The following is a 27411-nucleotide window of genomic DNA, read 5'->3' as shown; positions in this document are numbered from 1 at the left end:
GGGCCCCTTTAAATTTTACCCAGTGTGTGAATAGTCTTGAGGCTGCCTTCCCTCTAGGTCCCTGCAGGGGTAGTGCAGGCTCTACACTTCCCTCAACCCTAATGCTGCAGCAGCTGCTGGGTATAGTGTGTGGTGCAGCTCGTGAGTGGAGCTTGTTAGCTGCTCTTCTCGGCTGCACATCTTGCAGCCATCACCTTAGCAACGAGCAGCTCCCTCAGAGCAGGGAATCTATCGGCAGGGTGAAGTGACCATGCTACATGACTCCTCTATGGAATAAATGTTGCTAGTAGTCAGGCAGCAAGGGAGTGCATCGCAGGTGGCTACTGATACTAATATTGCAAGTAGCCTTATTTTTTGATATGCAGCGCCTAGAAGAAAAATTTTGTCAAGGACAATCGCTTTCTCGCTGGGCGGACATAGCTGAGGGGTGTGACTCCTCCTCAGCAGGTTTTGACGGGCTCTCCCTAATGGAAGCAGCCATTTTCCAAAGTGGCAGTACGGTATTATCACAGTCTGCATTTCTCTCCTACTGTGCTCTTCCTATTTAGGCTCCTATCCCTGAGTCTGACCTCTCCTCTGATGAAGATGGGGAATTTATTCGAAATTCGGAGGGGGAAGATTCCTTGCTGAAGACACATCTTTCTCCCATAGTGTAGATAATTTGATCTTGGGTGTCAGACAAACCTTAGGGTTTGCAGAACCCCATAATCATGTGGATTTTCCCTTTTTAAGAGACAAGACGCAGTTTGTTTTTCCCCCTTCTCTTCAATTTGTGGAGATGGTGTATGAGGCCTGGAAAACACCTAACAAAAAGTTCCAGATGCTGAGTAAATTTAAGTCATTTTACCCTTTGCCACTGGAAGAGTCTGTTAAGTGGGAAGGTTCTCCAAAGGTAGATCTTCCTATTGCTCGCTTCACCACAACCACTACTATTCCGGTTCAGAGTGCAGTATCTCTCCTGGATCCCACCAATTTAAAAAAAAAAGTTTGATTCGTCCCAATATGTCCACTAGGTGGGTCAACAGGGTCATTCAGACCTGGGTAAAACAATTGGCTATGGGCCTTCAAGATAATGTGCCCAGAGATAATTCTTTGGTTTTGGCGGAGCAAATTCAGGATGCCTCTAACTTTGTAGGTCAGGCTTCCTCAGATGCGGTCTCTGTTACATTGAGACTTTCTGCACTTATTATTGCAACCCGCCGCCCACTGTGCTTGCTTTCTTGATAGGCGGATACAAATTTCAAGAGAATCTTTGCCATTTGACGGAATGACTCTGCTTCCCTACTCGAACAGATCATCCAGACAAGAACAAGAACAACCACAAGAACTTTTTGGGCACTGCAAAACTGAAACAGTCCCGGTTTCTGTACTTTCGTAGCTTCGGTAAATCTAGAGGAGTACCCTCCAGAGGCCAGTCCTTTTCCTTAAGGTGGAGTTCTCACAGTGGCTGGGGATCTGATTGACACCGTGCTCCCAAACATGGGGACAAATCTGTGGCATGATGGGGCACCTTGCCAGAGTCAGGTGGTGGGGGACACGTCTACTGCTTTTTGAGGAGCAGTGTTGGGCGGTTGGGCCAGGACTTCAGATCTTTGGGTGCAGGGGACTGTGACTCGAGGCTATGTTGTTGATCTGCTCAGGTTCCCTCCACAGAGGTTCTTTAGCACGGGTCTTCCTCCCTGTGCCTGCAAGAGACTAGCGCTTCAGGAGGCTATTCAGAAGCTGTTACCCTCAGGCGTGATTATTCCGGTCCCGCTTCAGGAACAAAGTTTGGGGTTTTATTCCAACCTTTTCCTAGTCCCCAAACCAGACAGTTCCTTTCGTCCAATAATGAACCTCAAAACTCTCAACAAAACGATTCTGATGGGGTTCAGGGTGGAGTCGCTACGTTCTGTGATTGCAGGCACAGAACACGGGGAATTCCTGGCATCGGCCGACTTAAAAGATGCCTACCTACATGTATACCAATATGGGAGGGGCATCAATGTCTCCTTCATTTTGCAATCCGCAGCGACCAATATCATAGAGCTTTACCCTTTTGGACTCTCTTCTACCCCAAGGGTGGTCACCAAAATAATAGCAGTCATGGCAGGTCTCCTTCGTTCTCAAGGAATCCCTATTGTGTCCTATCTGGGCGACCTGTTGAAGGTGCCGTCCACATCCCTTCTCCAGAGGCACATTCAGGTGACTATTCACTTTCTTGAAGCTCACGGTTTGATCCTGAATCTACCCAAATCCTCCTTGGTTCATACATAGGGAATGTGTGTTTTTTTTGGTCTCCATTTTAACACAATGTATCAGAAAGTGTTTTTACTGGAAAATAAGATTATTTTTTTTCTCTTCAACACAAAATCGGGTCTCTTCTGGCGAAATGGGAAGTGTCCCTTTTTCTGCTCTATGAAACTGCTGGGTTCCATGGTTCTAGGTGTCCAAAGTGGTGTCCTTCGTGCAGTTTCATTCTCAACCACTTCAGAGAGCGCTTCTCTGGAAATGGTCTGGGCCTACTTTTTATAGGAGTTTCAATAATCTCTGTAATACAGATATTGGCAATATTTCACATTTTCTTTTTTCTTTCATAATAGAATCCCTGATTTATGTGAACATACAGAGACTGCAATCATTGACGCTCTGTGTTCTAGTGTGCCCAATTAGTCATAACTCAGACTTATCTGGTTGTCATGGTGGAGACCTATACACTGTGTGTAACCAGTTTTATGCTTGTGGGCTTTGTATATTTATATGCAGTACTGTCTATTTCAGCTTTGTCCGTGCAGCGAAAGCTTTCTCCAGTACCAGAAGAGGAAGGAGGCTCAGATAAGATAAATGTTAGCCACACAGACTTTCCCCAACCACCAGCTAACATTATTCCGCTATCTTGTGTAATATTAGTTATCTCCACACCTCTTAAAGGATTGTAAGGTCATTTGAACAGGGTCAGCTATAGCTTATGTTTCATGTCATCGTATGTATTTATTTGTATCAGGAATCCCTCAATGTACTGCGCTGACCAATATGTTGGCACTATAAATTTAAGATAAGTATATTTTTTATCTAGAGCTAGATCTGGATTGATGGTTTTTAATAATGATCTTTGTTTTTATTCTCTTTAGTATCTGGGACATGTGGAGGTGGACGAATCTCGGGGCATGCACATCTGTGAAGATGCAGTGAAAAGACTGAAATCGGTATGTATTTTTATTGCTTTAGACACACGAAAGCCCACTTTTTAATGGATGTAGATCCTTTGTACAGTGTCCTAGTGGGATCAGATGAGGGTAAAAGATCTTGCAGACAATTCACTTGCTGCGACATCCCTGCTCCTGTGTATGAATCCACCTATCTGCACAGTGTGTCTCTGCCAAGTCGTCAGTCAGTGTCTCTTGCTCTGCTAGAGAAGCAGCTCCCTCCTAACGTGGGATTCTGTTGCAGGATAGAGGATTTATTTAGGAAGTTATAAACCCTTCAATAACTTCATGTATATTATTCAGCTCAATAATACACAGCTCAGCCTTTAATATATACTGTCAAATAGTGGCATTAATTGCTCTGTTAGTTTCGCAGAGTATCAACCTATGGGCAGCTAGTTTTAGTTTCCTGTTAGTTCTGGACAGGATTCAGAGGAGCTGCAGGTGCTATACAGTAATATTTGCTGAAACAACGCAAAGTTTGAGGAAGGTTTTGTTGTTTTTTTGTTTTGGTTTTTTTTGTGGTTTTTTTTTAGCTACCTTTTGTCCGTGCAATACTCGGTCACCCCCATTGAGGAGACTATGCTTTAAAAAAAAAAAAAAAATTCTGTTTACATGGCATCCCTCCCTTTGAATAAATACTTTACCAAAAAGGCCATGCCTGGCTTAAACACTCAATAATCACAGTATTTACATGTTCTAGAAATCTATCTATTGCAGCGCAACATTAGGACTTGCTTTAGCAAAAGCTCATGTTCTCAACTCAACTGCGTCCAGCTCTGAGCTATAGACAGTGCTATTAGCTAAGTGATAATACAGCCGCTTACTTGCAGAAAAGTGGTAAATTATTCTGATTTTGGGTGACCATGACAACCATGTACCTGTAGGTTCATATACTGTATTCAAACTGTAAAAAAAGATTTTTATTTTTTTTAGAAAATGCCTTCATCTGCACAATACTTAATCACATATATTTTATGTACTGTAATAAATGTGTCCATTTAAATATGCTCTCTTGATATTGAGAGAACCCCCCCCCCCCCATACATTTCTGTAATACCACTATCCTTCACTGTGCAGATGTTGGTGAATACAGCCATGTACATGAAATATGAAGCAGCCTTTTCATGGGTTGCTTGTCTCAATATAATGTACAGAGATTTAATGTATATTATAAAAAGTAGACACTAAATTACTTCTGAAGACCGAGTAAATCTGCTTACGCCTATACTTTCTTAAAGACTTTGAAAAATCTTTAAATCTCACACCCCCACCCCCCATGTTAAAACGCTTTGCTAATTGTCCACTATGTGCATATAATTTAATTTTTGCTCTCATTTTCACTGGTGTGAATATGGAGAAGAGCATTCGGTGAAATGTGATCACTTATGTTTGACTGTCAAACGACCTATATATTTAGCAAAAACTCTGCTTGATAAGCACTGTCGCCTTTAGAGTAAAATTGGTAACATTCTGCATGTTGGCCAAACTGTGGGATGCATTGTGTCAGATGTTGCAGTAGAACTGTTTGGGCCAAGGATGAACTTAACTTGCTAATTGGTAGGAGGGGGCAAGAAAAAAAAAAATCAATCTGTTTAACATATTTATTTCATCTTGTAACTTCTGAGTTAACTGCCTTCTTAGTGCTAAAAGAAAGATGAAAATGACTGGGATTTATTAAGAAGGATGCAGATGGTACCAAGCTAGTCATCCAAACATAATATGTTCAGGACCTCTCTAACCTAGGTTCCTGAGATGTACAAGTTTCCATTTCTCACCCTCTGGTGTTCCTCCTTGATGTATGTCTTTTGTGCTTATATATGTATGACATGTTTAATATATTTTCTTGTTTTTAGCAGGTTAAATAAAGAATCTTAATTATTAATATTTCTTTTTTTTATGTGTTTACAAATTAAACAATTAACCAGCATAATTTGGTTTTTTTTCAAGATAATCAACCTGGCATGATCGTTTATTTTGTTTTTTGTTTCTTGTTTTGTTTTGTTCGTTTTAACTCTGCTGAAGTTTTCAAAGTGAATCTCACTTTAACATGCGCTGCTCTTGGAGTAATATTAACGATTAACTGTCACCCTTAAATTAGGAAGATGTGGTGAAATGTCCTTAGCGTCTGCTAGCTGCAGACTGGCTTTGTGGAGGAGTGTGATGAATTGCAGGGTCGTTGAACTTGGCAGCAGAAAGCTCGTCCTTTCTCATTAGATGGTGCCTAACAGAGATTCATGACATACTTACATTATATTCTCTGCCTGAGGTGTATATTGTATAACTGCTTGTTTCTGAGCTCTTAAGATACCGCTGTGCTCAATGCTGTTCAAGAGAAGTGAATTAATCATCTCAAAAGCAAAATTTGGAGAGCACAGAATGATTCCGCAAACAGAATTGTACTGTCACCAGATGAGGATAATAGGCACTGTACAATCTAATTTAAATTTCCATGTAGCGGCTTTTTGCTTAATCATTTTTTTTATGTTTTAATAAAATCTACCTGTGACTGTAAGCCGAGATGTCCAAATGTAATTAATTTTCTAAATTGGAGATTTACACTTCATCTTGGCTTATGTAGGGAAAATTCACACTTTCATGTACGATAATGAAAGTCGGTGCTTTTCAGAACAGTTCTCCGTTCTGTTATGGTACAAGTGTTTTAGATGCACGGTGTTCTCTTAACTCCGATGGAATTTCCAATGATGCATTTTAATTACAAAGTGCAGACTGGAGGAATTGCCATGAGTAAAATATGTCACCTCCTGTCCTATTCTCTAATAAACATTACATAAAGCACATGATGGAGTGCAGCTTTCCCCATTGGGTGCATTGATTGCAACATCGATTGTACAGAAACATCCATTCACAGGCATGGATCCCCAGTAGTTAGAACAGTTGGGTATGGTTTGCTTACTACATTTGTTGTTTGCCATGTTTGTTACTGGTTATAATTTACTACCTCTTATACAAAGTGTGTAGGTGCACAGTATATACAGCAGTATGGTGATACTTGGCAGTAATTTGGTCACATTATGGGTAATTTCTCTTGTTTGCAGCAAGCAATGGTGTAAAAGCTTACATTGCTTTGCCAGATGAAGAGGAACACAAACATGGTTGCTTTACAGAGCTATTTTATGACCAATCTACTCCCACAAATTCATTATGCAGGACTGTTATGATGTAATCAGTTATTTTGCTGCAACGTGGAAGTGCCTAATAATTTTACAATTTAAAGATGAAAATTTAGGGCATGCTTCCAAGATCTCAAGTTAAAATGCACGGCAAGAAAAACTTTTATTTTCAGGGAGAAGAAAATAGCTTTGTTGTATTAGTTAATAAAGATTCATTCATCATGAAACGGACTTACCTTCTGCTGCCTTGTTTCAACATTTGATTGGTTGTTAATAACGGACTATATGTTGTGAAATAACCTATTGCACTCTTTTTCCTTTCAACCAGGAACTTGGCGATGTAGTTAAATCATTGAATGTGCTGTAACCCATAGCAACTGTGATTGTGGACGCTAAGGGTTACAGCGCGTGTGCTCAGTTTGCACTGTGGTTACATATGTCTACTGTCTTATAGTTTGTGTCTGTTCTACAAACTTGTTGCATTGTGTCAGCAAATTAATACTATGTATTTGTACAGCTTTTATCTTTCATAATTGAAGCCAGTTCATCATAGGTTCACGCAAAAAAATTGCATTGTACTTTGCATTTCCAGGAAGTTGCAAAGCTTACAACATATTAATAATAAAACTAGCTTTCTTTGGTCTAAAATGTGTGTTCTATAACAGAACTATGACATGAACAGAAGCAAGATGTTATTAAAGGCTCATCAATGCAAGCCTTTCTCATTACCTTCCAAACAGTATAAGCTCAATTTCTTAATAAACCTCCTTCATGTATATCACTTTTGTCCCTGTGGGGTAGATGCATTGTCAGCATACATAATAATGTATAGATGATCAGAATTAAAGAGACACTATTAGACATATTTTAATTTCATCCTGTTGCATATCAAGTTGTCATGAGTGCCTTATTGTAGAAAACCGCAAGAAAAAACAAACAGTCTGGCACAATGAAACGGGTCCTGTAGAACAACAATCAGCATCAAAAGAAAAATGTAGAAATGTTCATCTATAACAAAATGCCAAGTTACTAATTGAAAAGAATTGGATATGGTATTCTGGAGATATTACTTTGTTTCTTTGCATTGGAAATAACAGGGTGACATTTATTTATTTTCCTCCTCTGGCAGCTTTTGCCTGCCTCAGAAACCTTCTTATAACACCTTCTTTCCCGTGCTTGGGCATAGGGAGTGATGCCACCTTGCCTGCTCCTTCTCTGTAGAGCTTACTAATACTACTTGTGCTGTTGTGATGCATGATGTTTTAAAACCTTGGGAGATTTGTAGCTTCCAGCAATAATAGTGCTCGACTTGTCCCCTCCCCTGTTCCTCCAGGAAAGGAAATTCTTCAAAGGCTTCTTTGCAAAAGTAAGTTCAATGCCATATGTAATAAAATTTATAAGGAGTTACACACTGGTATAGAACGGTCTCTTTACATAGCGTTTGATATTTGATGCCTTCACTTTGTGATTCCTGCAATGTTGATACCTGGGGGAGATCATGTCCTCTTAGTGGGGGGGACTTTTTCCCCTTTCCAAGGTTTTTTTTTTAAAAAACAACAACAAAAAAAACCTAAAACCCCAGAATCTCCACTCTGTACCATTGACCCCTATTTCACGTTGTAGTGTTGCTTGACTATCTCAAATCCTTGTAAATGCATTTCTCTCCGTATCTTCTAACTAGGATTGTACTGAATTCAATTTTTAGGGTTCCGTCGAATCCCCAAAATTTGGTTTGGTCTAATCTGAATCCTACTGAGAACTTTTTAAAAGAACACCAAAAATGGCTAAATGCTTTGGGAGTTGGTTAAAATTAAGAAGTAGTGGGTTTTAAACTTAAATTAGTGGTGGTAATTTCTATGGACCTATAACTGCATCCTATCTCTACAGCAATATTTTCTCAATCTTGTTTTGTTGTTCTTTAAGTAAGGGTTTTATTTAATTTTACGACTACCCCCTAAAAAGGAGAACACATGAATTTAAACCAGCCAGCAAAGCCCATGTGATAATATAGACACTCTGTGCTGGCATACTACATCTATAGTGGCCCAACAGAGTTGTCCATGCCATTATCTTGCAGCCCAGCAGAGTTCCAAAAGGATATAAGCCATTGCCTCATTTGCCAACCCCAAACTACACTCTCTCTAAAGGAAAAAAAATCGTATTTACTGTTCTTGTTGCAGAGGAGTGTTTGGAGCTGGTACTTCAGAATCCAAGGCCACAGAATACTTGCTGCACTGCTGAATAGAGGCAGCCTTGTGGTTCTGAGTCCTATGCCAGCTGGCTGGACACCCATTAAGGGTGTTTGGAAATGCAGAAGAAACATTGTGTGCACCGACTATAACATCTTACTCCCTCCTGTATTGCTAGGCTAGCTGGCACAAGAGAGAGAACAGCCGACTGTTATTAAATCAAGGGAATGGGCATCTGTAAAACGTATTCATTTTAGTATTGAGAGACCCTTCAGCCAAAGACGTCTGCATTCAGCCAGAGCACTCGCCTGGAACCAGGATTCAGTATGTTCTAATCACTGAGATCTTTGTTGTGAAAGGCTGCAGATAAGTGTTTGGTGCTAGTTTGGCGCTACACATCCTAATAATGTTTTTTGACCATGTACATTAGTGATCTTAAAAAAATATTATGACAACAAATGAATTATAATACTGAAATATGCATTATTTATTAGTAGTTCAGCATTCGTTTTTAGCGATTTTCTTTTGTCTGCCGGCAGTGTGGCCTCACAGCCTGAGGATGCATTGTGTACTTTAGTTGGTCGTCCATGGACATTCTCTCAATGATCCTCTCTAAACCAATGATAGGAAACCTCTCCTCTTCAAAAGGGCCACACATTACCCTTAATCTCCGTAATAAGGGAGAACAGTACATTTAATCAACGAAAGAGACACCTATCTGTAATAACCGATCAGCAGGCACTTTACACAAGTGTTACAAGCTATAACAAACGAGCTTGACCATTAAGCGGAAAGGAACTGTGAGCTGCAGGTAAAGGTTTATAGGGCCGGATGTGGCCCTTGGGCTGCCTGCAACCCATCACTGCTCTATATCGTGGCATACTGTACTCATTCAGGTTATAAAAGGGTACTGCTGTCCATAATTAAGTGTTTCTAATTTTAATACTAATTTTTGGTTAATCACTAAATATAATGAGCTAATCCTGAGGCTTGTATAGATGGAAAACCATGTGTGCATTACATAAATATTCTTTGCCATCTGTATATTGCTTTTCAAATTACTGCTACAGAATTAATCAGTCTGAATTCTTTCTAATCATCCCCATCTTAGCAAAAGTACATAGAATTAATTTGGAAAATACTGATGATTGACACATACAGTAGATCTTTCTATCGCCTCTTCAATATAATGAGAAATGATAGAATACTTCTGCCTACACAGCAGTATGCAGTGTCTTGTGTCACTGTATATCTGCAGGAATTTCAGTGTTGGGCTTTATACTGTTGACAAATAAAAGCGCTATGGTGACGGTTCTGTGTTCACTGTAAAAATGGCATCTAGGTATATTTTCTCTTAATACACTAACAGACGTGGTGTGATTTAAACCCTCACAATGCTTTCAGCATTGTTTTCCTCTAATGCACAACTGTTGGTAGTTTTCCGATTTATATTATGCTTCTTTTAAGCAGGGTAGTCAAGCATCAAGCTGTCTTTGGCAGTGTAGGTGTGGGCATGCAGGATTGCTTCCAAGGGGTGAAGCACATGGGCACAATTCTTAAAAAAAATAAAAAAATCTACAGTTGTAAACCTGCATTTTCTTTGCTTAACTGTGCCCACCTCAAGAGAATCTAGACATGGGTTTTATGTTACTGTACAGGCACAAGCAAATCAAGTGGTTGTCTGCTATGCAGACTGTTATGTCTTTGGACCTGACCATGCCTGCTATGGTGACATAACCCACACTCCAAATGATGATACACATAATGTATGATGAGATCTGGACTGATGACACTTTACAGCACGGAGAGTTCTGTAAACAGACCTAGTAGTGCCATCATAGAGAGTATGTAAAATCCTTTAACAACTATGTCCTCTATTTATTCCTTTTAATATTAAAGGTTAGTATCTTAAATATATTGGGGAAGTTATAGTTTAATATGGTTATGCAGGGCAAATGTCTTGTGTTGCGTCTTTTTGTTTTTGGGGGTGCGGGGGGGGGGGGGGCAGTTGTTGTTTTTTTTTCCCTCTTTTAAATGTTATACTTTGTGTGCAGGTCCTTGGTGTCTGTACTAAACCTTGCACAGCACCTAACCCTTATCTGCTGATAGATACAGGCTAATTGAGTGACTGGAGCTAGGGAACTGAATCTTTGTTACATAGTTCACTTGTTAATGCTTTGTTGAGCAAGTTTGTCGCCCTCTTTTATGACTATTTTGCTTTGGAGACTTGTGGGAAATATTTCAGAATCTGTTAGCTCCCAGTCATCTTAATATATACAAGCACAGTATAGACAAATTGCAAATGGCAGAATAAATTGACACCTTTTCATGTACTGCTATAGTTTATTGTAGTATATGAGCAGGTGAAAGTGATTAGTGCCCATGTTGTAAATGACTTGGGTAGATGTAATAAGATGTATATTAGAAACCTAAGATATGAATACTTTGTCAGACACAGAGATCATGTGCTGTGTATGTCAATCTGTATAAAAATAAATGGTAAATGCAAAACAATAACTGCCTGAATACATATTGCCTAAATGCCATTTTACAGTGTGTTACCCAAGATTTCTTCAGATAAAGGGTACTAGTGAAGTAACTCCTTATTCATGTGTGCCAATCTCCTCCTAAGTTCTTGGTAGATTCTCCAATCCAGGTAAAGAATTTTGATACAGAATTCTTTCCATTCTCAAATATGTGTATGTTGTAGTCTCTGTTCCAAGTATCTCCCTGTTCCAAAATTGACCCTCACCTTTTTTCTTTTTCTTTTTTTTCCTGCTTTTGGTGAATGAATTTGCATGGATCTTGGGTACAAAAGCATTCTTGTGTTTTTCTAGACTTTCTAGGTTGTTTTTTTGTTGTTTTTTTTTTTCTAGGTCCATAACAAAAGTTTGGATTTTTTTTTATATGTCATTGTAAAAAATTGTTTTCCTTCTTAAAGACAGGCAAGAAGGCGATCAAGGCCGTCCTGTGGGTTTCAGCCGATGGACTCAGAGTTGTGGATGAGAAAACAAAGGTACGAACTGTGTCCCCCTATAGACAGCGGATACAGTCGTTTTATTATATGCAAAAGAATGCAGCCTGTCAAATCTCTAGTGACGTGACTGAGGCTTATTGCTGATATTAATATTGGTACACCCCACAAAAACGCTAACTTAATCGTGTGTATTTGACAGTGTACACTTTAAATTTATACAAAAGCTAAATAAATAAAAATTGATTTTGGTTGTGATACTTATAAATTTCATCTACAGTGCAAACACTAGAAAGGAGTACAGTAAATAACAGAAGATGGGTTGGTGCAAGGAATTCACATCCTTAGTAGACTTGTTTTGATTGAAGTATTTGACCTTCTGTCTTTACTTCCAGTTTAGTTGGTCAAAGTATCACATATTGTGAGTTCTGCTTATGTAGTCACAGAGGGAACTAGTCACCAGACCTCCGGCTATTCTCTGTATTCACCTGTGTAATTCTTACCTGTTTATATCACTTCATGACTACAGTAATGAATTGGTTTTACAACCTCTGCTTACCTCTTTGATGAGAGCCATTATAAAGGGTACGGACAAGCAGCATTCAGCTTGAGCTGCAGTCCACTGATTAGAATGCAGTTGAAACATAGCTGTAAACAGGGATCGTTGATCCCTATCATCATCATCATCATCATTTATTTATTTATATAGCACCAACATATTTCGTAGCGCTTTACAATTGGGGACAAACATAGTAAATTAATAAACTAACTGGGTAAAACAGACAGAGGTGAGAAGGCCCTGCTCCTATGAGAACAGGAGGGATTACTTGATGGGACATAGACACGGTTTGAATCTTTTTTTTTTTTTTTTTTTTTTTTTTTTTTCTCCTCTTCTCTCATTCACCCTCCCATATGAGCTGTATAAACTCTGCTCAATCAGAGGGACAGCAGAAGCTAAAAGCCAATGTGCACATACACTCCTATTAAGCTGTGCTGCCATGCCCGCACCATGGTCCATGGGGTTAGGTTTACTTGTCTGCTAATTCAGTCAACTTCTGCATAAGACAGCATGCTACAAAAGATTACAATACTAATGCATTGTGTATGTACCAAGACCAGTTAAAATGGAAAAAAGTAACATGTCAAATTTTAACTAGCAAATGTGTTCTCATTGCCCACTGTGGCATTTTGAAAAGTTACAACACCCCCTTGTGGTTCATTTTATTCAATGATTCCTTTATGGCCCTAAGTTTGTTTCCTGTCACAGCAAGTAACTAGATTGCTATTATCGGTTATGTGGTCATTGGTGTCGGACTGTGGGATTTGGATTTTACTGGTGGTGATAAAGTGGAAAAAGCATCAACTCGCATTACTTTACAACAGATCTGTAGAGGAAAGTCAGGGTAAAATTCCATCTTTCATGTAAGAAAATGCCTCGCTGTTACACTTGGATTGAGTTGCAACTTGGCAGATAATCTAGCCGACACCAATGGATCTCATAAAGTGGTGTCAAGAATACTCTCTCCTTAAGTGCTGGAAACGGATGTTGGAAAAAGCTTGTAATAAGAATATGCTTCTGGTAACTGAAACAGCTACATGTCTATCTATACCACCCTTGCCCCTATACCATCTGCTTTACTCCTCACAACCAGTCTCTCTTGTTTTCATCATGGTAATTTATTTATATAGCGCCACCAATACTGCAGTACTTTACAGCGATTTATTTGTCATTCACATCAGCCTTATTGGAACTTTGTCTAAACACACACACACACACACACACACACACACCGTGCTGCCTTCAAAATACTACTAGAATGTCCTTTTCTTACCCAAGATGCAACAAAAACAACCATTGTCTCATAATCTCTCACCTGAACTACTTCAACCTCCCAATCTGTCCACACTCCAATCCATCCTAAATGCTGCAGCAAGACTGATTACCCCTCTTACTGCTTCACATCCACTGTACCACTCTGCAAATCCGTTCACTGGCTCCCAATACCCTCCAGAATCCAATTCAAATTATTCATCCTCAACACCACCACCCCTTCATACATCTCAAAATACTCACTCCTTCTTAGATCCACTTCTGACCTGTGCCTTCCCTTCTCTCTGATATCCACCTCTGCCCATATCTCACCAAATTTGAAGTTCTCTCACAAACATGGAGCTTCCTAACCTGCATTTATATTGTCTACCGTGTATATCCCTGGTTTCCCCACTGCACCGTACTGCGGGGGCACTATGGTGCCTCACAAATCAAAGGGAAGAACTGTCCAATAAGCAGAACGATTTACTGAAGATGTCATTTAAAATAATAATGAAAAATAAACCCTACTTATAAATTGGACATGCTTTCCCTTTCAAATGCATGTTCTAGAGCAGTGTTGAAATATGTTGGATTTTACTTTCTAATGGGCTCTCTACTCTCCCCTATAGGATCTTCTGGTAGATCAAACCATAGAAAAAGTGTCATTCTGCGCTCCAGATAGAAACTTTGACCGAGCGTTCTCCTACATTTGTCGTGACGGAACAACAAGGAGATGGATCTGCCACTGCTTCATGGCCGTTAAGGATACGGTCAGTATGTTCAACATCCGGGTTCTCTCATTGCTCACGTAGGTCTTTTAAAGGGACAATAATTATACACATCAGTTACATAAACTCTGTAAACCCATTAGTGGGCAATAACGCTACAGTACACACATTTAGTATGCCTGTGGAGTGGCACTGTAGAAATAAATGGCAGAATTAAAGTTTAGAGTCTTTATTTCCGTATTTTTCTTCATTTAATATCTAAATAAAATAAAAAGGTAATTCTAGCAGGCAGAAACAAGATCATTTAATCCCACCAAGATGATGATTTTAAGGGAATTATATATATATAATATATATATATATATATATATATATATATATATATATATATATATATATATATATATATATATATATATATATTTTATTTTTTTATTTGTGTAACAGATGAAACGGGAATTTGAAAAGTGGTTGTCATAATGGGGTTAATTTAATTGTCATTCTTATTGCAAGGAGGAGATTTTCAGCCTGTGTTGGTGTTGTGACGTGCCTCATTATTTCATTAAAAGCTAGTTTTATAATTGTGCAATAGGTAAACCTGAATCATGGATATATGTGGAGGATATCTTTTGAAACATATGCAAATTACACCTAATTAGTTTCATATACATTTAAAATATAGCTTAAATTACAATTCCAGATGCACCGCATTTTGAATTTTCCCATTACCAATAAATTCTTGTGACACTAGTCTGTAGTGACAAATGTGTCCTGACATAGTGCTTGTGAATTGCTGTTCTAGCGCATTCTTAAAAATGGGAAATGGCCATGTATTTCTTACTATGTTATGTTATTTTGGAATGATGTTTTTATTTGATTTTATGCTATGATTTAAATATGTACTGTTGTCGACTTTCTTTTTGCAAGTTGTTCAGATAAAGGGAAGCTAAATAGAACAGGTTGTAGATACTTTATACTAAAGTCACATTTTTGTCTACCACTGACCAAGAAAGGTGGCCAAGAACATCTGGATATAATTATTACTGGCTGCAAGTACATCCAGCTGGTGACTGCAGTTGTTAGGTGGGTGCAATAACAGACCATACTTACTGGGGTCCCATAAGATCCAGTCATTCAACAAGACCATCAAGCGACTGGATCTGTGCAATTTGCTGAACTATATGTGATGGAATAGGACACCCATCCAGAAGTTCCTCAGTGAGGTGTAGCATCTGTTTTTTCGCGTGTGTTGCTTGCTTTATTATTTTTACAGTTCTGGAACAATAGGCTATTTTCTTAGCAATATTGGGAACGTTGTTGTGTCAAACACAGGTAGTCCAAGGCATTGAATAGATTGAAATATCTGAGACCAACTTGCTGTGCTAGATTCTTGTATAGACATAGTGGACCTGTACACGGTTTTTCAAAGTCATTATGGAAAGGAAATAATTAACTTAACATTTTGCCCATTTAACGCTGCCGCTGGGAAACAACATTATAGGACATTATTTTTGTGCAGCACATTTGACGACGGTCTTGCTTACAGGGTGAGCGGCTAAGTCATGCTGTTGGATGTGCCTTTGCTGCCTGTCTGGAGAGAAAACAGAAGCGGGAAAAGGAGTGCGGAGTGACTGCCACCTTTGATGCCAGCAGAACTACCTTTACCCGGGAGGGTTCATTTAGAGTGACCACAGCCACCGAACAGGCAGAGAGGGAGGAAGTTATGAAACAAATACAGGATTCCAAGAAAGGTGCCGTTGTCTTTTCATTTTACTCCCTTCGTTTGAGCTTCAGTATTTCCAGTTCAGAGGGTCGTCTTTTTATTTCTTTCTCCACACAGATTAAATCTGGGAGTCAATGTTTAAATTTTGGTTAGGTTTTAAATTAATAATGCATTTCCTTTTAGTTATCGCTCTCCTCAAGCTGGATTTGTTATTATCAAAGTAAAAATTAATAATTAAGAATTTACATGTCTATGCCAAGCTAAGGTTACTTTTACACTGTAAAAACATCACACCGCAGGCTAAACCAATGCTTGTTAAGGACGTCATTTCAGTTAAGGGTGATGGCAACACAAGGGTTAAGCGCCTTCCTGTATATGTCTGCACTTCATGGTGTTAGTGATTGTAAAGTAAACGTATTTAGCTTACATCAGTATTGAGCTAGCCAGGTTTAGATGTTGCTGTATGAAGCTACAATTTGTTGATTGAAACCTCACCCCTTCTCCAAGAAATCCATGTAACACAGGCTTACATTGCCGTACGGCAGAGCGTTTATTCTATATTTATATTATTTGTCTATATTTTAGCTGCGGATTCTGAATCCAATACAGTTGTACCTGCTGCTACAATAGCTGCCACTGTGACTTTGGCCCCAACACCAACATTGCCATCCTCGCCAACATCTGAAGTCCACATGCTCCAAGAAAGCAAAGATATCAACAATCCGCACATGATTCCACGCCGACATGCGCCTGTGGAACAACTGGCCAGGCAAGGCTCCTTTAGGGGGTTCCCTGCTCTCAGCCAAAAAATGTCCCCCTTCAAACGACAGCTTTCATTGCGAATAAATGAGCTACCATCAACCGTGCAGAGGAAGACAGACTTCCAGATTGTCAACCCAGGTAAGACAATCTCATGATGTCCAGAATCCTAGAATCCCCATCTTCTCCGAGAAAGTGACACCAAGCATATGGTTTTGGAATGCTATAGCAGAGCGTTATCTTGGAGTTGCACTCCATAGGTGACTAAAATTTAGTTTTTAGGGGTCATTAAATCATTTTTTTCTGGTTTGAACAGCACCAGTATAAATGAGAATTATTCTCTACCTTCTGATTGAATTAATTTGTGGAAAATACAGTGTGTAAATCAGTCCAGCTATTTGTTTAGTTTACATGTGCCTGGAATGTTTTCTTATCCAAGCAGTCATAAAATGCAAATTTTTATTAAGTGTTTTACTTGGCAGGCAGTGATTTGCTGATATCACTATTACAGGGTTAATGTTGCTTAATTCCTTACCAGTGTTATCCTACTGCTAGAAGTACAGATCTCTAGGTATGGTTGCAGAACACTGGATACAAATAGTTTACAGTGTTCTGTGAAGCAGACTTTAGTAGGGGCCTGATTGAGTGGAGAGTAAGTGTAACTTGTGATAAGTGAAGTTGGGTCCAAATGTATGTGTATGTACGTCTTATCCACAGCTGAAGATGCGTCCGCTTGACAACAAATATCCCTCAGACGCTTACGTCCAACTTAAAAAACATGTGCTAAACATTTTATTTTATGTTACGAATGCAATTGCTATGAAGCATCATTTAAACCTGAATACCTTAATACAGTAGTAATGACTTCCCAACATGCGTACAAATTGTAATCTATGGCCAAACAACTACTAAAGTCTCCTATAAATATCTTCAAATTATTGGCAAACCTCTAAATACAATCAGTTATCTAGTTCGGTTGTTCATCGTCATCATCCAATTCTTACACCTGCCCCTGACCACCCGAAAGTAAATCATTTTCAGTGGTATCTGCAACTACGCCGTAGTCTGAATCTGTAAACTACTGCTTGATCACGTCCTCACTGTACATTACCTTCATTAGGACACCCCTTCCCTCCTCCTCAGTCTGAATCTGTAGACTACTGCTTGATCACGCCCTCACTGTACATTACCTTCATTAGGACACCCCTTCCCTCCTCCTCAGTCTGAATCTGTAGACTACTGCTTGATCACGCCCTCACTGTACATTACCTTCATTAGGACACCCCTTCCCTCCTCCTCAGTCTGAATCTGTAGACTACTGCTTGATCACGCCCTTACTGTACATTACCTTCATTAGGACACCCCTTCCCTCCTCCTCAGTCTGAATCTGTAAACTACTGCTTGATCACGCCCTCACTGTACATTACCTTCATTAGGACAACCCTTCCCTCCGCCTCAGTCTGAATCTGTAAACTACTGCTTGATCACGTCCTCACTGTACATTACCTTCATTAGGACAACCCTTCCCTCCGCCTCAGTCTGAATCTGTAGACTACTGCTTGATCACGCCCTCACTGTACATTACCTTCATTAGGACAACCCTTCCCTCCGCCTCAGTCTGAATCTGTAGACTACTGCTTGATCACGCCCTCACTGTACATTACCTTCATTAGGACACCCCTTCCCTCCTCCTCAGTCTGAATCTGTAGACTACTGCTTGATCACGCCCTCACTGTACATTACCTTCATTAGGACAACCCTTCCCTCCGCCTCAGGAGTTTTAAGTGCCAAAAAGTCGCAGGTCTGAAGCCGTATCTGTGTACATTAAGTTTCTGAGCATGCACTGGGCAAAGAAAGCAAATCTAAGCTCCACAAACAGGTGCAAGTCTCACTCTGAATCAGGCCCCAAGCCTCTAAACTCTGATCTTCTCTATAGAAAATGTATTGTGAGTAGACCCTAGGTATAACAATCTTCTCTTTATTTTATTTATGACTGTTTTTTCTTTTAGTATCATCTTTCATTGTTCTGTATTTTTGCATTTTCTTGTTATCAAACTCTCTCTGAATGCGCCTTATAATGTATTTCAGTAGCCGAGATGGAAGGAGAGACTGACAGCATTAGCGCCTTGTGCTCCCAAATCACCAGCACTTTCAGTGCTCCACCTGAAGACCCCTTCACTTCAGCACCCATGAACAAACCCACCACCCCACAGTCTCCACCATTCGAAGGTCTGTACTGTAGAAGCTTCGTATGGACCACACTGTCTACTCGCTGTAATGATATATTTGTCAGGATATTCATCATACTAACAAAGAATGTATGAACATAACCCTCGCAGTACATTCAGTTCTGGCTGTTACAGTTCTGGGAGATGGAGAATAGAGTAAAAGATTTAATACAGGATATTGTTAGAAAAATGTTAATTCATGGACATAACTAAAAATAATTTATAAGTTTGTAGAAAACATCACAATAATTACTGATTTTCTTGCAGTTTGTGTTTTTGTTGTACATTTCTTCTTATCTTGTCTTTGTCACGTCTTCCCTCAACTTTGGTAGTGGCTCCTCCCCTACATTACTCACTCATTTACATTCGCTTAAAAACTTATTGTAGATGGTGAACACATGTAAAGATGATTATAAAATATACATTTTAAAAAAAAAATAATAATTTCTTTACATAAGAATGGCTGTTACCAGAGTTGAGGGGGGAAGATTGTATCATTTTAGGTTTTAAAGAGCTAGCTGTTTGGCTTTTCTGCCTTTATGTCCTTTTCACGCATATATCATATGTAACACTTTACTATTTAACCTGCAGTGTTTCACATCTTTCAGGGATTTCAGTACCAAGCTAAATAATCTGCTTTCTCTATGTATTTTAGTCTCTGCTTCTGTCATGTGCATGGACTAACCTCTTCATTGTCATGTTTCAGTAAATGGCACTGCCTCTGCATTCACGTTGCCTGCTACTAAGTCTGCTCAAGTGTCTGTGGCACCCGCAGCAGCACCTGTTCGTGAGACCAATCCGTGGGCTAGTGCTCCTACAGCATCTGCCCCACAGGTTGCTAGCAGTGGAGCACCGCCTGTGGCCTCTGTAGTTGGTAAGAGAACATTAGATGGTAGATTAGTGTTTCACACTGCATATATGCAGAGAACCATCGTTATGCTTGGATTGTGCATAAGTGTTTTCATCTTGGTAAGATACAGTACACTGTGCACAGAAGTAAAAGCTACTTATTGAATATTAAAACCATGTCCCTTCAAAGTCTGCTATTTCACAGTCCCATTGTCATATGGACATCTAATTACATTCACACGGTGCTGTCCTTGTTTTTCCATAATAAGGGCTACATATACTATGTTAAATAGTCATGTCCACTACATGGAAAGCTGTAAGGTAGAGTATAGCGGTGTAACGACAGGAAATAAGTTGGAAATCGCGGCTGTAGAGGTCAAGAAGCTAGGGTCAGCAAACACTTTGAAGAGCCACATTCAGCCTGTGTACCTCCAATACACAGACCTGAATTACTAAGAATATACTCGCATCACATGGCCAAAAGTATGTGGACACCGGAACATCACATCCATATGTGTGAGAACATTTCATTGGTATTATTGGCCGGTCCCACAGCTATAATGGCCTCCACTCTTCTCAGAAGCGTTCATCTACATTTTGGAATATGGCTGTGAGATTTTGCATTCATTCAGCCACAAGAGCATTAGTGAGTTCGGGCACTGATGTTGGGCAATAAGGTCTGTGTTATAATTCATCCCAATGGTGGTGGTTAGTTTGAGGTCAGGGCTCTGTGCAGGCCAGTCAAGCCTTTCTAGACCAAACTCGGGAATCCGTTTTTTGATTGACATCGCTTTTGTGCACAGGGCATTGTCATGCTGAATCGGGAAAAAGCCTTCCCCAAACTGTTGCCACAAAGTTGGAAGCACACAATTCTCTAGAATGTTAATGTATGCTGCAGCATTAATATTTCCCTTCACTGGAACTAAGGGGCCTAGGCCATTTTTCCTCCTCCACCAAATTTTACAGTTGGTTGTATGCATTCAAATGAGAAGCACTCTCTTGGCATCGGCCAAACACAATTCATTCTCCAGAGTGCCAGATATTGAAGCGTGATTCATCACTCCAGGATACACGGTTCTACTGTTTCAGAGTTCATTGGCATGGTGCTTTACACCATTCTAGTTGACGTTTGGCATTGCTCATGGGTATCCGAGGCTTTTGTGTGGCTGCTCGGTCATGGAAACCCAATCCCTGAAGCTCCAGACAAACCGTTCCTGTGTTGACTTTGCTTCCAGAGGCAGTTTAGAACCCTGTAGTGCAGTGTTGCAACAGAGGACAGACTATCACGCTTTAGAGTCTTGTCTAGTAGAGCAGAGTAAACATACACCCGTAGTCCTCACACACCTATCTTTAGATCCATTCCTTGTTGACGTCGGGAGTCGAGTTACGTGCAGTTTAACCAAAATCGCACGCTGAGCTCACTATCTGACTTAATGACTCAGGCCCTATGTGCTTGAGCACTCTGCAGTGCTGTTCTGTGAGCTGTTGTCGCTCCTAGGGGTATATTTACTAAACTGCGGGTTTGAAAAAGTGGAGATGTTGCCTATAGCAACCAATCAGATTCAAGCTGTCATTTTGCAGAATGTACTAAATAAATGACAGCTAGAATCTGATTGGTTGCTATAGGCAACATCTCCACTTTTTCAAACCTGCAGTTTAGTAAATCTAGCCCCTAGACTTTTCCACTTAAGAGCAGTTACAGTAGACCGTGGGAACTCAGGCAGGGCAGAACTTTTTCAAACTGACTTTGAAAGGGGTATCCCATGGAAGTGCTATGTTGAAAGTCACTGTGCTCTTCAGTATGACCCATTATACTGCCACCGTTCGACTATAGAGATTGCATGGCTGTATGTTAGCAATGGGTGTTGCTGAAATGGCCAAACTCACTAATAAGAAAGGGTGTCCACATACTTTTGTCCCATATAGTGCATGTTCTCAATAGAAACAGTGAATACTTTCACTGCTGTTAGAATAGCTTGGTCAAATGCTAAGGATTTGTCATTAAGGGCAGAGATTCATGTTTCTACATTTTAAATAGGTTATTTTTAAAAGGTTACTAGTATCCACAGACTTGCATAAATATATTTGCATATGTGTGGGAATATTTTATAAAACTAGCTATTACGGTTTTTATAAATATGGCGCTTTTCAGTTATTTTTAAACTGGTGCATTTTTAAACTGTTTTTCTTATTGTGATTACGGTGTAATTTGACAATGGGCAGCAGTGCTGTCTGCAACATTTCAATTAGTTTTTATTCTATATCTTATTTTGAGGGAACAGGTCATGACCAGGGATGGACAGAACCAACTAAAATGCATGTGCTCATTTCATGTGACGTTGGGCATGTAGGCAGGAGAACATGATTAGTGGCATGCAAACCTATTCAGGAAAATCTAATGTTCTGAGACCTCCTTCATACAGCTTTGTGTTTCCCCCTTCTTTAGTATTTTATATCTTGTTTTTTTTGCAGGGCCCCAGTTTGTATCCACGTCCACTCTAATCCAGTCAAACCACAAGCGAACTCCTTCAGAAGCAGACCGCTGGCTTGAAGAGGTGTCCAAAACTGTTAAAGCTCAGCAAAGGCAGTCACCTGTCCCTGCCCCCGCCCCCGTGATCCAAGCTCCGCCTCTTCTACACTCTGTTGTTGCTGCACCAAATCCCACTCAGCCTTACCCAGCAAATACTTTCATAGCTCCACCACCAGTGGCAGTCGCTATAGTCCCAGGTTTGCCACCTACATTCATGTCTGTGCAGCAACCTTACGCTGTGGCGAATGGAATGAGCTACCCAGTTTCCAGTGTTCCGGTTGTAGGCATCACACCTTCACAGATGGTTGCTAATGTTTTTGGAGCGGCAGGTCACCCACAAGTCTATCAGCAGAAGCCATCTCCAGGTATAGTGAAGCAGCAGACGTTCCCGACCTACGAGACAAACAGCACAACAAGCAGTCCTTTCTTCAAACCAGCTCCCAAACAACAAAATGGTTCAATGGCGTTCAATGGGGTTGAGACCAGTGGTTGGGATTTGGGTGCCAGACACCAGCAAGATCCACCATCTTCAGCTATAGATCCTTTTGAAGCCCAATGGGCTGCTTTAGAAAGTAAATCAAAAGTTTGTGGAAACCCTTCCCCAACAAACCCCTTCTCCAGCGATCTCCAGAAGACCTTTGAAATAGAACTTTAAAGCAGTGGGGGACATTGGGGACTTGTCTAAGGATGCCGATATTTTTCTCATAAAAAATCTCTATAGGATATATTAGAAACGGACCAATGATGGGCATGAAAGCTGCGATACTCATCAAAAACTATATGATGTAGGGGAAAAGACTGTTCTTTCTCCCGATCTTTCATAGGCTTCCCTAGCAAACTGAATCGGGAGATTCTCTACTGTGGTCATGGGATTAAAGAAAAAAAAATATATGGACTTCTTATTTTTTCAATAAAAAAAATAAAAACACAACTAAGAAACATGGCTACATACCAGAGAAACGACTCTGCAAAGCAGTGTAGTAGTGCCTGAGCTTCCACGTTGATATAAGAGAATATATATGTACATAGAAAGTTTGAGAGGGTTCTATGGGGGACATGTTAAACTCTGACCTGCTGGACAAATGGGGGCTGCAATGCATTTTAAAGCATTGAGTTGCTGCACCCGACTGGCAGACAAGGGTATAAAGCCAAAATCTTTATTTTTATGCATTACAGATATTTTAAATAGTTTTGGTTTAATTAATGGTTGTATAAGTTTGTAAGTAATTTTGCCAAAGTTTAAAATAAAATGAGGGTTCAGTTGCTAGTAATTGTATATAATATGATTTAGCTGCTAATTCTTATATAAAACAAAACTGGACTGCCTGTGGTTTTATCTTAATTTGCCGTAAGTCACCATCAGCTGTAAGTAGCAAATTGTTTAAACAATCAAGAACAGTGGAATATCTCTATTGTAATTTGAAGAAAAACACAGCAAATTAAAGAAGAGTATTTGCATGGTGTTAAAGCCATTGCAGACCGCCTGTCTCATTTCTCCTTCCACATTTAAATCTTGCCTAAAATATATTATATATATGTATGTATTATCTTTATAAATGTTGTTTCTTTTGACAAACTGCTGGTCTTTTGTTTTATACATATGTTTTATATGTTTTGTATATTAATATATACTTTCTCATATATATTAATATATGCAGTTTAGAGTTTTAATACCACTATGATCTAAATATGCACAGTATATCTATTTACCTATAAAGCCTTTTTTTTTCTTTTTATTTGAAGTTTTGTTTTGTTTTTATGTTAGACTTTTTCCACTATTTCGGTGTTCTCCTTTTTGTTCATTGCTTCTTGTATACCTCAATTCACAGAGAATCATCTTTATCCGTATCTTTCACTCTTGGTCATATATGTGTATATTTGTACTGATTTACTTTAACAGAATAAACATTGGTGGTGGAAAATAATTACTTTCTCCCCTACTGCTTTGTGTTTCTCTCTTGTTTCTTATTTGGACCTTTTATCCAGTGTGTGTTAAATGATACTGGCTTTTAACCTGTAAAATAAAATGTTCTGTGATACATTGTCCAGTGATTTGCTAGAATGCAGAGTGTTTCCCAGTAAAGCAGATTTGCAAGCAGTGTCTTTTGTCTACTGGTTTCAGAAGAACAAAATAACAAACTTTAAATGACTGAATTGAAGTCTGTTAATTCCAACACACTGGAAATGTTTAGTTTTTTTTCTTCCTAGAAGAATGCTAATGGGTTTTGAGGGATTACAATATATGTCCTTTTTTGTTATAATAGCGCAGATCAATCTTGCATTTTTTTCTTACATGTCAATGGTAAGCAATGTAAATACATTTTCCTTTCCCTACTCCATGGCAGCCCTTACAATGGGTTAATCCCTAATCAGCTAGTGTAGACAGGAAGAATTTTGTCCCACCTGGCTCCTATATAATGTAGCTCATCCTCTCTCTGTGTCTTTTCTTCCTGTCTCAGCAGTGTATAGGACAGGTAGTGTAGTGAGTGTTTGTTTTATTTTTTATTTTATTCAAGAGTGCTTACCTGGAGGTTTTCTGTCTTTCCTCTGAGCTGGCTGTGTGGAGGACAGCACCAGCAGGGCAAGTGCCGGACAAGTCTGCCTCTTTGACGTTTAGCAAGACTGCCGGCGGGCGTGCACACTTGGAAGTTGCGCGTGCATATGAGGACACGGGCGCGCGCACGTGGAGACGTGCGCTAACAGGTGGCCGGCAGCGCTATTCCTCGTTTACCTCACCTGGAAACGGGTGGGGTAATCTGCTAAAGGCTCACTTGGTTGATGTCAAAAGCAGGCACTGTGTTGAGCAGCTGCAGCCCATTTATGAAGCTCAGTATTGGCTTGGTGTTTAATGCCGCAGAACCTAGCAGCTACCTGGATAAATGCACTATGGACCAGGAGCCCATCTCCAAACAAACTGAAGGACACCCCAAGGTAAGCCCTTAAAAAGGGGTATTTGGTTACTCTTAGGATAGGTTACTTAGTTCCTTTTTTCTATTGTCTACAGTATCTCTGTGGAGCTTGTGCAGGGAAAAAGGAAATATAAACTGAAGATTTGTGTATGTGCAGCTTGTGATGGCAGTTTATTGGAAGATTGTACTGATCCGTTATGTGTTTCATGTACCCCAGAAACGGTACAGGAGCCTGGCACCCATGAACAATTTAAGCAGTTCTTTTCATGGATGGTTAAAACAATGCAAGAGTATCAGGAGGCCCCAGAACAGAGAACAATAAGGGACAGGATCCCTATAGCAGAAGATATGGAGGAAATGAGGCCAGGGCCGTCCTCCGAATACCATTCCTGAGCAGAACTGAATGTTTCAGAGTCGGTGAGGATGAAGTGAAAGAGGATCCCAGGATGTTTACAATTTGGATACTATGAATGTTATACTTAGACATATTAACATATCTTTAGATATTGAAGAGCCAGCAATACCAATCAAATCGCAGAATGCATTGTTTTCAGAGCACCAAGTAAAGTCTAGAGTGTTTCATACGCATAAGGTGGTTAAAGACTTGATTGCTAAAGAATGTCAGGCTTTGGACAAGAGTAATCCTAATATGTGGAGACTCGTATGTACCCTTTTCAGGATGAAGATGTGCTGAAATAGTGTTCTGTGCCTAAGGTGGATTCAGCCATACCTGGCTTATCCCCAAGGACTACTATCCCATGGGATGATGGGGGACCATCAAAAGATGCTATGGATAGGAGAATGGAAATTACACATCTCCTCAGGCATAACTCTAAAGTCTGGGATAGCCATGGCGTCGGTAGCTAGAGCCCTGAGGCTGTGGGCCAGTACTCTACATACAATCTATTTATCTTATCCTCAATGTCTGTATCTTCTTAAATCCTTAGTTTATGCAGAAAAGCATTGACTTCCTGTGTGAAGCTTCATTGGATACGATTGTTTTTTCTTCCAGGAGCATGACCTCGGAGGTTGTAGCAAGAAGGGCGCTCTGGCTACGTCCGTGGGCAGAAGATCATCAATCTAAAAGCTGTTTGACAACACTTCCATATGAAGGCAGTTTCTTGTTTGATGAAAAACTGAATAATCTAATGCAGAGGCTAGCAAGTGGCAATGCCAATCGTCTACCACAGGACAGAAAGGTGAGATGTTTTCTCTCTTATTCTCCAAAACAACAGTTCAAGGAGGCCCGTGCCTATAGGCCAGGGAGACAATATTCTAGGCATCAGGATAATATGGCAAGACAGTCCTTTTGTCCCTTCAGACCAAAAAGGGGGAAACAAGGACAGCAAAGATCTAATGACTGTCTACAGATCCAGTCTCCACTAGCTCCAGTGGGCGGCAGGATATCATGCTTTGCAAAAGTTTGGATTCAGACCACACAAGAGGAGATATTTACCAAGAGCTATGCCATAGAATTCGATACCTACCCTGTAGGAAACAAGTTTATTCAGTCAAGAAGTCCTTCATCCTTCCTAGAACAGCAGGCATTGCAGGAAAGAGGCCTGGTGAAAACAAAAGCTATCGTACCAGTACCGTCAAGTCAGGAAAACATGGGGTTCTATTCCAGACTATGCCTCGTCCAGAAACCATCAGGTGCCTTCAGGACAGTGCTAGATTTAAGGGCTCTCAGCTGCTATGTGCGAGCAAGACATTTTCGTATGGAATCTGTCAACACAATTCTGAAGGCGGTGGAAATAGGATTTTCTGATGGCAATAGACTTAAAAGATGCATATATCCATATTCCAATCACATCTCCTCACCAGAAGTTTCTGAGATTTTGCATTAAAGGACGTAACTTCCAGTTCACTTGTCTCCCGTTTGGCCTTTCCACGTCTCCAAGAACATTCACCAAGGTCCTTATAGTTCTCATAGTGGCACTCAGGGAAAGAGGAGTGACTTTGTGGTGGTATCTGGACGATGTTCTAATTTCGGCAAAGTCAGAAGGAGCAGCCTTGGAGGTTACAGCCCAAGTAATCCAGTTTCTGCAACAGCATGGTTGGTTAGTCAATGTATCAAAAAGCCATCTGACAGATCGCAACAGCTTGTGTTTCTAGGAGTGCAAATAAATACAAGAACGGACAAAGTCTGCCTCTCAAGAAAGGATGAACAAAATCCAGGCCTTAGCGCACCAAGTTCAAATTCAACCTTGTGTGTCAGCGCGAACATGTCTGCGCCTCCTAGGAATGTTTTCCTCAACAATAGGAATCCTCCCGTGGGCAAGATGGCATATGAGAGATCTTCAAGCAGACCTCTTTGCGCAACAGGATCGTACAGTGGGGTTTCTAGGTTCCAAAGTCAACCTCTCAAGATCGTCAAGACTGTCCTTACA

At 40.1% G+C, this 27411-nt stretch overlaps 1 protein-coding gene across 4 annotated transcripts in view; it reads left to right on the top strand.

Annotated features, from left to right (window-relative positions):
• Positions 1-24037, top strand: part of NUMB (NUMB endocytic adaptor protein) — a 68322-nt gene extending 44285 nt beyond the window's left edge. For 2 of the 4 annotated variants that reach the window (XM_075192498.1, XM_075192497.1), the window contains 9 exons: positions 3111-3185; positions 7653-7685; positions 11450-11524; positions 13925-14065; positions 15570-15774; positions 16332-16646; positions 18594-18734; positions 19440-19607; positions 22055-24037. In XM_075192498.1, the coding sequence (XP_075048599.1) occupies positions 3111-3185; positions 7653-7685; positions 11450-11524; positions 13925-14065; positions 15570-15774; positions 16332-16646; positions 18594-18734; positions 19440-19607; positions 22055-22767 (1866 nt within the window). In that variant the 3' untranslated portion in view covers positions 22768-24037. The remainder of the gene's footprint in view (positions 1-3110; positions 3186-7652; positions 7686-11449; positions 11525-13924; positions 14066-15569; positions 15775-16331; positions 16647-18593; positions 18735-19439; positions 19608-22054) is intronic. The other 2 variants (XM_075192500.1, XM_075192501.1) reach the window with 2 other exon arrangements.
• The last annotated feature ends 3374 nt before the right edge of the window (positions 24038-27411 follow it).

Source organism: Mixophyes fleayi, chromosome 12 (assembly GCF_038048845.1).
Source record: "Mixophyes fleayi isolate aMixFle1 chromosome 12, aMixFle1.hap1, whole genome shotgun sequence".
NCBI lineage: Eukaryota > Metazoa > Chordata > Amphibia > Anura > Limnodynastidae > Mixophyes > Mixophyes fleayi.
Note: the sequence above shows the minus strand (reverse complement) of the source record. Positions and strands in the feature narration are given on the sequence as shown.